The 13,923-nt window shown below is 44.0% G+C and overlaps 1 protein-coding gene across 1 annotated transcript; it reads right to left on the minus strand.

Moving 5' to 3' along the window:
* Positions 1-7,657: 7,657 nt before the first annotated feature.
* LOC133913675 (ras-related protein Rab2BV) lies at positions 7,658-10,572 on the minus strand. Its single transcript, XM_062356888.1, has 3 exons — positions 10,430-10,572; positions 10,115-10,304; positions 7,658-8,448 (listed from the first exon to the last, which is right to left on the minus strand). Exons 2-3 carry the CDS (start codon positions 10,277-10,279, stop codon positions 7,966-7,968), a joined length of 648 nt encoding a protein of 215 aa, XP_062212872.1. The 5' UTR covers positions 10,280-10,304; positions 10,430-10,572; the 3' UTR covers positions 7,658-7,965.
* Positions 10,573-13,923: the final 3,351 nt, after the last annotated feature.

Genomic DNA, 13,923 nt, shown 5'->3' on the forward strand with positions numbered 1-13,923 from the left:
CTAGGAGGACGAAACAGTGCAACACCTCCTTGTGCCTTGCATGTTTGCCCGAGAGGTGTGGTTCACAACTTTGTCGATCGTTGGCCTCCAAGGCATGACCCTGCAGTCGGAAGACGAGCTGCTCAAAGACTGGTGGTGCCGAATGCAACATCAATTGCCTAAGCCTATGCAAAAAGGTTTCAACTTGCTCATCATCTTGGTGGTTTGGCAACTATAGAAACACCGAAATTCTTGTGTGTTCCATGATGCACCCACAGATGTCCGGTTGGTGTTGTGAAGCATCAAGGTTGATGCCATGCTCCGGTGCATGGAAGGAGCTAAAGGTCTGCGTATGGTCTGGCCATCGTCGGTTTGATGTGTTTCTTTCGCCTGGTTGTCTTTTGGTTTTGTCCGTGATGTATCTGTACGCCTAAAGTCTTTGTTGGTGTGCGTTTGCGTGTGTAGCTACGGGTAGTTTTACGTGTAAATGTTGCTTTCTTTCGTTCTATAATACAATGACACACAATTCTACTACGTGTTCGAGAAAAAAAGAACAAACCTAAGTCGGGCTTCCGAGAGCATGGTGTTTGGTAAGTTTTCGTGGCTTTGACAAAGGAGCCCGGTTTCACAGCTAATTATAATATTGTGTTAGTGGTTGAAGCTACCTAGAAGGCTATAATAACATGAAGAGTCAATCATGAGTGATAGTGCATTCTAATCAGCACATTCTTATTCCGAATATATCTCCTAGGTAGCCCATACCTGGGCGGAAAAATGTTGATTTTACCGTTTTACGACAAGCACTGCCAAATGAATATTATTTGTTGATGGCATTGACCTGACCAGGTGATTTTTTAGTGACCGTAATCATTAGCATAAAAGTGATTCTGGGCAAAGGTAACCTTGACCTTTTCTTTTATTGAGAAATACTGGTTTCGGTTGATACAAAGTTGCAGGATACAGATCCTCTACAGTTGTCACTGGCAACTGCAGAGAGCTACAGTGGAGTGCATTACGAGCACTCCACAGCTGTTAATTGGGAGACGTGGATTGGATCAACTGCTACAGGACGCTACAGTACATGATGCTACAGTACAGACCCGTGGTACAGTAGAATCAAACACTGTAGCTACATTATCCTCAGTGAACAGCGATTAATTAATGCAGAGGACTGTAGCGCAGACTTATATTACTGTACAAAACAGTAATCCTCTGCATTAATCGTCATTAATGCAGAGGATCCGTGTCCAAAGTTGTAATATTTTTGAAAAGTGACAAGACGTAGCGGTAGTAAGCAAGAACTGTGCTGTTTATAAGCTAGGATATTATAGTTTGTGCTTCTATGCTTCTCAGAATAACCAGAACAACTTAAAGGATAGCAGCTTTGGATCGATGAAGATATAAGGTAAAATTCACTTTTGTCATCAGTTCCTATTTGAAATTATTCACCATTAATTGCTTTAAATTATTGCACTCATTTTATTTGGAATAGCATGGATCCATATACTATCAAGTGTGCCATATTGTCATACTCCATTATGGGTTTTACTTTTGCTCCTTACGTTTTACCACTTCGTATCTGCCCCTGAATCTCCCTAATTATGAAAACTATATACTTAGGGTAGACCGGCAAGGAGCCTAGTGGTTAGGCTCCAAATAGGAGCCCAACGGACGGGAGTTCGAGACTCCCGTCCTGCACCAAATCCCTGTCCTTCAATGAAGGGTGTGCAGTTGGGACAGCACTTGTAAAAAAAACAAATCCCTGTCCTTCAATGAAGGGTGTGCAGTTGGGACAGCACTTGTAAAAAAAAAAAACTATATGCCTAGATCATTTAGTTATGCAAAAACAGTACTCTAGTTTTATTCTGATCCTACAAATACAAGTGGACATAATTTCCTAAGTAAAACAGGATTTTCAATTAGTATTCTGGGGATGTTTTATTCTGCCAATTCTTTTGTTTTTGACAAACTATCATAAAACTCAAATAGTGGGAGAGACACACACTCTATCATTAATACGTAAGAGGTGAGAATCAATACCTGGTTAGTTAGATAACAACCACCGTACCCCACTAGGCAATACAACTCAGGGGTTGAGTAAACTGTAAGAATTAATGAAGAATTGGTTATGTAAGCCTACGAGTGGTCCTTAGTGTTTGAACTTACAAATCCAGTCAAAATTGGATCATGGATGGGATTGCTCCAGTACAATTTGTCGACCAAATGGAAAGTTAGCAAAACAACGCGGAGGAACCAAGATTGGACGAAAAGGAGCACTGAAAGTGCAGCTGTGGAGAACAGTCATTTTCAAGATCATGATAGCTTGATGTGCCATTCTTCTGTCACTTGCAGCTAATCACTTCCACCTTTAAACCGAGTTCATTCTTCAACAAATCATGCTGCAATTTTGGCATGTGTTCTTTTCACACAATTTACTGCAAGTTAAGATAATCACTGCCTTGTCCTATATGATATCATTCTTAATCTGAAACCCAAATTAACAGTGACTGCTAGCATCAAACTTGCTGAACAATTGATACCATGCATACACTTGTATTGCCGACAGCGTCAAGTTGGATGCGACCGGTAATGGATGAATGGATGGATGGATGGATTCACTCCACAACTTTGCTGCCTCCACTTTAGTTTGGCTTTAGTCAGTGCCCCCAACAAACTAATTTAAGCTCATGAAAGAAATGGGGCAGAAATTTGCACAGCTCGTACTGAGCTACCCACTCTCATTATTGTAATTAGTGGATGCTAACGCAGATAAGGATTAAAATATTATCGAAATTTCACGAATTTTGGAGGAGAACGAAATATCTAATTTCAGAGTTATCTTTCACTGATACGTGAGACCACAAAACAGAGGACGAAAAATAACCAAAATTTCACGAATTTCGGTCTTTTCGCCGGTGAATGAAAAAATTATAAAACAAAATTGAAATCCCTGAATGCAGATCTCCAGCCATCAGAAAGTGCTCTGGGTACAAACTATTTCTCGCGGGATCTTTAGGGTACCAGTCACTGGCACCCGGGTCCAGCTGAAATTGTGCTGTTGTTAGGGCTCATTTTTGTCGGTGACTGTTTGTAAACCGATCAGACCACTATGCGTAGCGCCTCCCTTGGGCTAGTTATATTGAGAACTTTGAATTGATCGGTCCGGGCTTTCTGGAGCAAGCGAATCAGCTGTACCAATCCAGCCACAGTGGACGTGATCTCCCATTATAGGGCGATCCAACACTCCAAACTAGTGTCAATTTGGCATGTTGAAAATGGTACTGTATTGGCATTGTGCTTTCTGTAGATTGTGTGGATCTATCAGGCTTCTGACTATCCTTGCAAAGACGATGTGAGTGAGGGGTGCATCACTAATTTGTGGATAGTGGTGTCGCTCCTCGTGTCGCTCGTTGGCGCATACGCCCTAAAATTAAATTATGGAGCTATATTGTTGCTGATATCTTTCTTAGAGCCATTGATGGTCATTCTGAACCTGATGGGTTGATTGGATATTTGGATATGTACGATGTGCTGAAAATATTATATAACTGATCTGACATGCCAACTAAAATGGACGTGCTGAAGAGGGATCTGGAAGAATGGCAGACAAATACCTGAGCTACATACTTTTTTATTTCAGTTTGTATCAGCTGAAGGCTGTATGCTTGGAGCTAAACCTTGGTACTCTCAGTTTCAATAAAACGTGACTGGAACTTCAGTTAAATCCTATTTTTCTGAAAATAAAATAAACGATGAGCGCACGCCCTCAGGTCGGATTTGAACGCCTTTCTTCTTATCACCTGTGTAAGTGCTGAAAGTCTCCCGATATATGTTTCCCATTGCACTGCACTGCAAATAGTCTTATTCTAGGAATAGTTGTTGCAATAGATACCATCCTCACCACCAAAGTAAAACCTAACACTAAGATGCATCAATTCACTTTTGCGCCTCAGGTTGCGAAGCATGGAATTTCCCAGCCACAATCTCATGATGGTAGCTAAATGATTAGCTCCAAGTTTAGTGGGCAATCTGACGGTCAACGCATAGAGTCCCTCTCGTCCTTCTTGTTTGTGCTGGTGATGGATATACTGGCGTGTATTTTATACAAGGTGGGTGAGGCGGGCATTATTTATTCCACTTGTCACAACTCTATCAAGCATCGATGCTCTCTCTACACGGATGATGTGATGCTCTTCATGTCGCCTACTTCGGAGGACATCCATGCACATCTGGACATCCTCCACTTCTTTAGCGATGCATCTGGCCTCAAGACGAACATCGACAAGTGTATGACGGTTCCGATCAACTGCGTCACGGAGGACGTCAATATCATCCAAGCGAACCTCCCATGCAGTCTGTCATCCTTTCCTATCACATATCTGGGGGTACCCCTAACGGTCGGTCGACTGCACAAGAGCCATCTGCAACCGTTGGTAGACATGGTGGCAGCCAAGCTCCCTATTTGGCAGTCCAAGCTCATATCAAAACCAGGCCGTGCCACCTTGTTCAAATCTATTTTGTCTGCCACCCCGATGCATACTGTCATCTCTGTTACGGTTCCTCCGTGGGTGATCAAAGAGGTAGACAAAATACGGAAGGCCTTCCTTTGGGCGGGAGACAAAACTTCATCCGGTGGCTGTAGTTCCATCGCTTGGCCTAAAGTGTGCATGCCGTTAGAGTACAGGGGGCTCAGCATCCAGGATCTTCGGCTTGCTAGCCTGGCGTTGTACCTTCGGTGGCTCTGGTGGTAGTGGAGTGAGCCAGCCAGTCCATGGGCCGCTATCCCGTTGAAACACGAGAAACATGTTGCTGCTCTCTTCGATGCATCTACCTTCTTCGAGGTTGGTAATGGGACGGACACCTTCTTCTGGAGCAATGCTTGGCTTGGTGGTCGTCACTTTCGTTCACTGGCTCTCGATCTCTATGATTGTGTCACTCGGCCATCGGCTAAATGCAGAATGGTTGTTGAGGCTTTGCACAATCGTGCATGGATTAGGGACATCACAGGTCCATTATCCATTCCGGCGATCAGTCAATATTTGCTGCTTTGGTGCCAACTTGGCTCCATCAACCTGAGCAGTGTGCTTGATCGGGTGGTTTAGAAATGGACCTCCTCCGGGTAGTACACTGCTAGATTTGCATATCTTATGATGTTCCTAGGAAGTGTGCGCCTTGAGGGAGTTAGGTTGATTTGGAAAGCTTGGGCTTCGAGGAAGGTCAAGTTCTTTGGTTGGTTGAGGATTCAGGGTCGACTATGGACTGTGTCCCGGAGGCGGCGGCATGGATTGCAATTGGATGACTCCTGCGCGCATTGTTCTCAACTTCTAGAGACTACCGGCCACTTACCATACTGCACTGTGGCGAGGGAGGCTTGGTGGCGGGTTCTCGGAGTTCATGCTCCTCAGACGGACGCTACTCTCCTCGAATGGTGTCTAGATCTCTGTGTGCGTGTGCCTACCAACTTTCGCAAAGGCTTGGATTCCCTAATTCTTCTAACCACTTAGAGAATTTGGTTGTCTCACAATGATATAATCTTCAACAACTTCTCATCTCTTCCGACTCGACGATTGCCCTCATCTGGGAGGAGGCCAACCGATGGTGCGACGCCGGTGCTATCCATCTATCCGTCCTACAAGCTCATTTGCGTAGCTATGGGTCGATAGTCTAACCATGCCGGCTAGATGAGCTCTAGCTGTTTCTCCTCTTGTAATATCTACTGCACATGTAGAACATTTAGACCTATTTTAGGTCGTTGTGTTCCTCCCGAACTTTTTTCGTCTTAATATAAATATGTGTAGCTCTATTGCATATTCTAGAAAGCATGGCCTACACTGATTAGACGAGCATCTAGAGAGGAATTGGAACACTAACTTCCTAATTATTTATCTAGTGCTAGATTGCATCCTAGCCACAGGTGAATTTTTCTATTGGCCTGGTCATAGTGAATTTTCAGCCTGGTCTAGTCTAACCCTGATGAGGACATGCATATCGATTTTGGGATGAACCTTCTTTTCCATGATAGGCAAGGTGGTGTGATACTTAATAGGATAAATTCAAAGCACCAGAATATAACAGATTTAGTACCAAATTAGCAACCCATGATAGTAGCCAGTGCTCTGGTGTCAAACACGCACTTGGTTCTCCGAAATGCGCCTGACATCATGATGAATGAAGGGTAATTTGGGTTCGGTTAATCGGCATATTTATCTTCCAAAGCAGTGCTAATTTGCTGAAATGATAACTTTTTTTTTATAGATTTTTTATAGTCACGTGATAAAAAGAATAGATGAACACACAATTAAAAGCACATGATTAATAGTCACCAGCACGATAGATCGCGATCAAGGCCAAAGCCTGCCTGCCACTGGAGCTAGAGGGATGCATTGGATTTGGATCGAACAAGCGAAAGCTGAGCCGAGGTTTCTAAAACTGCTTTGGCCTGCAAAAAGTGTGAAGAAAGCAGGTCAATGACCGCACACGTTCTTGGCAAGGCAACAGACAAGATTCGGCAAACGTTGCGTCGTCGAGAATCCGCAGTATGGAGGAGACTCTGCAGTTGACAAGCCTGCAACATGAAATTTCATCTCCTGTTATCATTATCTCTGCGAGCATCTGTGCCAGTGTCCTTGGCTGAAAAGATCGACCTGACATTTTGTGTGAATAGAACATGTTCTTCTTCCCAGTAAATTGATATCACAGGACCACAAAGGGGTATAATCACAAACTTGACACTTACTAGCCTTATCTTTGAAGGTTCTTCAGATGATGCTGTTCAAATTTGCTGATACTGTCAAGTTGGTTTCTGAAAGCCTGGGCATCTGCATAATTTTTCGTTTGTTTTTGCAGAAAGCGAACGAATCAGCCGAGAGTGATATAAGGTTACGAAGACAGAAACAAGGGCTATAATCTAATCACAGTTCACAGGGAACTGACACTGGCCAGCCTTATCTTTAACGGTTCTGAAGATTTATAATGTTGTTCGAACTTTCTGATATCATCAAATTGGTCTCTGAAAGACTGGCCATCTGCATAACTTCCAGAAATCGATAAATTGTCGCGAAATGAATCAGATGAGAGTAATATAAGGATATAAAGTCGGAAATGACTAGATCGAAAGTTGAAAAGGGTGTTAAGGTACGTAGCACAGTTACGCATGGTAGCTGCTGACAGCGAAGATGCAGTTTGACACTGCAATTGAAAAGAAGGTTATGCTAAAGCAGAGAGCATATAACTGATTCCGTCAGATTGGAACAACTATGAATCCCACCGACTCAAATCTTGATGCTTTTGCTAACTAACTGGAGTATGGTTCACGTGAGAAGGGAGGAGATCAAACGCAGCAGTGTTCTCATTCTCAAGATTCAAGGCTATTCCTTTCACACCGCTGGCAAATTCCACCATTTCTCCAGCTTGAATCTCGTTCAATCCGTAAACATGTGCAATCCCATCTCCAACTGAGACCACTCGACCGATCTCATCCACTTGAAAATTCGTGTAAAAGTTGGTCATTCTACTTTAGTTCAAGCAACGTGTAACATGGACCCTAAAAGGGCAAAAACCATGGAGAACAGATGAGCTGTGCAGCTTGGAAGAGCAAAACGTGTAACATGGATGAATATGATTTTAGTTCCTAACACAAATCAGAGATGTTGGATAATACCACATTCTCTGGTAGAAATACAAGAAACATCCGATTTTGCTTTTCCAATAATTAACACCATATGATGATAAGTATACTGAAAGAAAACACGACATCGCTCTGAAACTGTAGTAAGTCTGCCAAACGATGGTCTCTACCAAAATTTTGCAACTACACGTGATATCTACCTGAAAGGGAAATTTCTTTGCAGCAATATGAATTGTGATTACAACCCCACCTGAGTTACAGGCCAAACGGAGTCAAAGTGACCTACATAACACCTACAGTACCACAGGATCCATGCATGAGAGTTTCCTTTTGCAACATCGCCAGTTCTTTGTTTGCACCTAGGTTGAACAGCATCCTCTCCTCGTGTTTGCAGATGAATCGGTAACATTAATGGTGGTTCCCTGAATCGGAGGCCCACTGCCTGCTGCCTCTTGGGCAGCAAGTGCCTTCTTGCTTATGATTTGATGAATATCAGAGAGGACAGTCTGAAATGCCTTCTCAACATTAAGAGCTTCAAGTGCCGAGGTCTCAAGGAAGGATAGGCCTTCCTTCTCTGCTAATGCCTGGCCATCTTCCTCTGGAACCGACCTCAAGTGGTTAAGGTCAGATTTGTTACCAACCATCATAATGACAATGTTGGAGTCTGCATGGTCACGGAGTTCACGAAGCCACCTCTGGATGTTTTCAAACGTCTGCTTCTTTGTGATGTCATACACTAAAAGTGCACCCACAGCTCCCCTGTAGTAAGCACTTGTGATTGCACGGTACCTCTCTTGCCCAGCAGTGTCCCATATCTGAGCCTTGATGGTCTTCCCCTCTATCTGTAATGTAGTTTCAAACTCAATCAGATAATGTAACAGAATGACAATGCTGATCCTAGAAACAACTTAGTTTTTCATACTTTTTAAAAACCAAATCACTTGCCAAAAGAAAAAAAACAGTGAAAACACCTATACATTGAAACAGAAAAATAAGCAAATCGAAGATCAATTAATGCATAAAAAGTCAGTGGGATGAAATTAGATAATTAATGTGTTTTACTACAATAGAACAATAGCAATATAACATGACATGGTCAAACAGCTCCCAAACTTCAGAAGTTCTCTCTTGAATGTACTAAAATTAATCAAAGAACTTGTCTTAAGAAAACAGGCCATGTCTTGCATGGACATCGCAAGAACAAATCGACTAAATGATAACAACACAATCATGAGCTCGTGGTATCCATTCTGCCAGACAATTCTTTGTTCTGAAATATTCCTGGAAAAGATCCGTATACCTGTATGCTCTCAGCAAGTTGCTCATTTTCATAGCAGGTTGAATAAACCAATTTGTTACCACTGGTAAAGGTGATACTTCAACATTTGATTACATCATAATCACCCGATGATAAACACAATGCTCTTGTATGCTTTGTAAATCAGTGAACTTGGAAATAAATATAGCAGAACTACATTTCAAACACCAGTAAGTAAAGGTTTGTTCCATTGGGTTAAAGACATGTTCGCAAACTTGGATACAAGACTTAAAAGCAACTTCGCACCATTAACTTAAAAAAAAGGTAAAAGACAACCAATAAACAAGTGTATGCTTTGACTTGTTATTGGATAATGAGACATACTATAAGCCAAATAAAAAGTGGATAACTACTGCAGATGTTTCAGAGACAGACAAAACAAAAGAGTACTGCAACAAAATATGCATGTTTGGATGGAGTTCAAACAGACAAGCAGAGAAACCGCCAAATGGAAGGACACATCATTACATCAGCAACATGCTTGCAACTGAATATAACTTAAATGCCCATATTTTATAAGGTGGTGGTGAGTGGGTACTGTTGCAATGTTAAACTCAGCATCCTCGATTCAGGCAATATTCACTTATTAGCAGTATTACTAGCCACTAGCTAAGGTAAAAAAAAAATGCTCAAGGCAAGTCTTTGTGTAAAAACTCATCATATGACCTCTTGTATGATCATTCTGTTAGAGCTTAAAAATTGCAATAAGAACAAAAATTGGACAAAGCCGCAAGTGCTGCATGACAACCAGCTTGCCCTAGTCTGCATTTTAAATTTTAGCCCAACCTATACCTGCAACTATACTTCCCTTCTCTGCATGAATAGAACACAATGATCCGTACTAATGTGAACTCCCACCGATCAATCAAAATCACTCAAGCAAAATAAAATGTTAGCTTTGCAGAAGTAGCTAGTAACACAAGAAAAATCGCAGATCTGATATATGCTGGTATTCATGCTGCGCAGAGCCCACTAAATTCACCCAATCATTCCATTCCAAGCCCCCTCCCTCCCAATGAACCACAATGATCTAATTACCATCCTAAATGCCTGTACTCATGGCTCCATGACAGAACAATCGCCTTAGATCAAAACAGACAAGAGCATCGGCGCATCCAACACACAACTGGCCACGCGAAATCTCCAGACTCCACATCTAGAGGTTCAAGGGTGGGGAGGGATTGACCGACCTGGAGGGTGCGGGTGGCGAACTCGACGCCGATGGTGGACTTGGACTCGAGGCAGAACTCGTTGCGGGTGAATCGGGAGAGGATGTTGGACTTGCCGACACCGGAGTCGCCGATGAGCACGATCTTGAAGAGGTAGTCGTACTCGTTGTCCACCCGATGCGCCATGGCTGGTCGACCGCCGCCGCGGATCCTGCACCACGACGCAGCCCAAGATCCACCCGCCCAAGGAGGAGGGGGAAAAAACGGTGACGCGCCGCGCGGATCGATCGAATCGCGAGAAACGGGGAAGAATCGCAGCGAATTGCGCGTGCGTACCTCGGATTCAATTCGTGGATGGAGGCGGACGGAGGTGGCGATGATGATGGGTGAGAGAGAGAGAGAGAGAGAAATGGGGGAGGAGGAAACCGAACTGAAACGAAACGGAGACGTGGGCGTAAACAGCGCGGCAGGGAGGGTAGTACGAGTGGTAGTTAATTAATAATTACTTAATCATTGGGTGGCTAAAAGTGAAAGCTAAAATAATCAGGGGATGATTTTTTGCGAGAAAAATATCAAATTTAAATAAAAAGGGAACCACCAGATAATTTGAATTTAATTTGGAGTTCTCGGTGTATCAGATCTCTTGGAATCAGTGTATTTTGACGCGTGAACGTCAAGTGGAGTAAAAAAAATGTTCTGGTGTAAACATCATGTTCAACGTCTACGCTGGCTGCTAATTTACGCACTAGTAATCTGTAAAAGAAAAAAAAGTAATTCCCCACCATGTTTGCATTTTAGATAGTACTATTTTTAATTTTTTAAAGAGAAACTTGCATGTTAGTAGTTGGTACTTGACGATGTTCCTTTTTTTCAAGAGCTCTTTTAGATATTTTTTAAGGGTTTGAAATGGTCTGGCTTTCTAGTTCATCGACAACAGTGGACGCTTCAAGCTTGGGTAGATTTGAACGGCCGTTGCATTTGACTATGACTAGGAATGCTATTGGGTATTAAATAGATAGTTTTGTATTACTATTTAGTTCATTTCTCCTTTGTTTAGTTAGGTGGAACGAACCTTTAGTTTACTTTTTTTTATCAAACTAATAAAAAAAATACAAAACTTATATCTCCAACCATGACTGTGGATAGTGGTGGAGCTAAGATTCCACCAAGACTAGGGCCGAAAACTTAAAAGTGTCTAAAACACTCATATCAGGTCACACAAAGAGAGAAATAAAGCACAGATACGGCGATTAAGGTCCTGACAGTGGGCTTCATTGTCTTAATAATGCCTTCATCACCCTGCTATCCAAGAAGGAGGGAGCCAATTTGCCATCCGATTTCCGCCCAATAAGCTTGTTCCATAGCATTGGCAAGATCATCACCAAGACCATGGCGTTGCGCCTAGCACCTCAACTGAATCGGCTTATCTCGAGCACCCAAAGTGCTTTAATCATCGACCGCTTAATTCATGACAACTTCAAGTTGGTTCATTCCACATCGCGGCTACTCAAGCAGGCTAAGAGACCGAAGCTCTTGTTCAAGTTGGATATCTCGAAGGCATTTGATTCAGTCAATTGGGCCTTCCTCCTCGAGCTTTTGCGCATGTGGGGTTTTGGTAACCACTAGTGTGGCTGGATCGAAGCCGCCCTTTGCTCCTCCTCTACTTGGATTCTCCTTAACTCCATACCAGGGCAACCTTTGTGCCATGCCCGTGGTTTACGCCAAGGAGACTCCCTTTCCCCGTTTCTCTTTGTGATGGTTATGGACATCCTCGGTCGCATTTTAGCCAGGGCAGGCGAGGCAAACATCATCAACACCACAGGTCATGGCTCCATCTTACATCGCTGTTCACTTTACGCCGATGACGCTGTTATCTTCCTCTCGCTAACACCTCAAGACATCCGAGCGCACTTGAATATCCTCCAATTCTTCGGCTTGGTTTCTGGGCTCAAAACAAACCTGCACAAGTGCGCCACAGTCCCAATTTGCTGTGATCAAAATGACATCAGGTCTATCAATGATAATCTGCCTTGTGGTTTATCAACTTTCCCCATCCAGTATCTAGGCGTGCCCCTCATAGTTGGCTGACTACGCAAACAACATCTCTAACCTCTGGTGGATAAGATTGCCACCAAGATACCAATTTGGCAAGCCAAGCTCATTTCAAAGCCCAGGCACACCAGTTTGGTGAAAGCTGCGCTCTCCTCGACCCCGTTGCACATGCTCATATCCATGACCATCCTGCCTTAGGTAATCAAGGAAATCGATAGGATTCAGAAAGCTTTTTTGTGGACTGGCGATAGAAAAATGACAGGGGGCCAATGCACTCTTGCTTGGCAGTGCGTATGTCGTCCAGTGGCTTACAACGGCCCGGGTATCTTGGACCTTCAAAGGGCCGGTGTCGCTTTGTGGCTCCGATGGCTATGGAGCCAGCGGACTAATCCTTCTAAACCACGGGTTGCCCTCCCTCTCCACCATGAACGGGATGTCATCGCTCTCTTCAATGCATCAACCATTCTCAGAGTGGACGATGGAGTGTCTACGCTTCTAGAATGACACCTGGCTTGACGGTCGCTCCATTTGTTTGTTGGTGCCAGACCTCCTTCAATGCATCACCTCATCGCGCCTGATGACCAGGCCAGTAAAGGAAGCTTTGACTGATCGTCGCTGGATTTCAGACATCACGGGTCCTCTCACCATCCCTGCGATCACCCAATATCTCCAGCTTTGATCAAAGCTTTAGACCATCGTTCTGAACACCACAAAGGATCCCATCATCTGGAGATGGACTCCTTCTGTTGTCTATTCGACGAGATCAATGTATCATCTCTCGTTCCATGATTCCAGCTAATTCGCAGGCGCTAATTTGATCTGGGAAGCATGGGCGCCATCGAAGGTTAAATTCTTTGGTTGGCTAGCGCTTCACGATCGGCTCTGGACTGCAGCCCGAAGGAAAAAACACAGACTTCAACATGAGGATGACTGTATACATTGTTCCCAGCTTCTGGAAACCAACTACATACTCTTTACACTGTGTGTTTCCACAAGAGATTTGGTAGCGTGTTCTGGGCGTGCACCCTCCTCTTGAGGACATCCTTTTCATCAACTGGTGGTTCGACCTCCGAGGGCGTGTGGCCACAAACTTCCGCGGGGGCCTTGACTCCCTGATTCTCCTAACCTCATGTTGTATCTGGCTTTCGCGGAACGACATCATCTTCAACGGGCGTCGTGCCTCTTCTAACACTCTTACGAGACTAATTAGAGAGGACGCGAAACGATGGTGCGTCGCCGGAGCCAAGAAGATGGAAATCCTGCTGCAGCATTTTCATGGCGTTGGATCAATACTCTAACTAATGATATTGCTTCGGTGCTTCTGTTATGGTTGTTCCTCCTCGTCTGTATTAGTTTTTAGTATCATGTGAACTCTACTTGATCTGACTTTAGTCGTTATATCAAACTCTATTTTTCATTCTTTTTAATACAAAGATACACCCCTCTTATACGTATTCAAGAAAAAAAAATCTTAGAGTTGAGCTCTATCAAAATGTCCTTGGCCAATACTACTTACTAGAATGCCACGGGGAGGAGAGCTGCAATGCACGCTTGCGCGGGCCATTAGGAGCTCCGGCCTATCACTGTGGGTTGGGCGGGTGCTGGCCGCCGGTCGTCGGGGTCGGGATCCAGAGCCACGGGCGCCGCAGCGTGCTTGGTGCACGGGCAGATGGCTGCCATGGGGCACTGGCCGCGTCGGACGTCCTGGCATGGGCCGGGTGGAGCACTGGAGCCGCGAAGCTGAGGGGTAGGGCGCAAACGAGTGCACGACGGGCCGA

Source organism: Phragmites australis, chromosome 3 (genome assembly GCF_958298935.1).
Source record: "Phragmites australis chromosome 3, lpPhrAust1.1, whole genome shotgun sequence".
NCBI classification, from domain to species: domain Eukaryota; kingdom Viridiplantae; phylum Streptophyta; class Magnoliopsida; order Poales; family Poaceae; genus Phragmites; species Phragmites australis.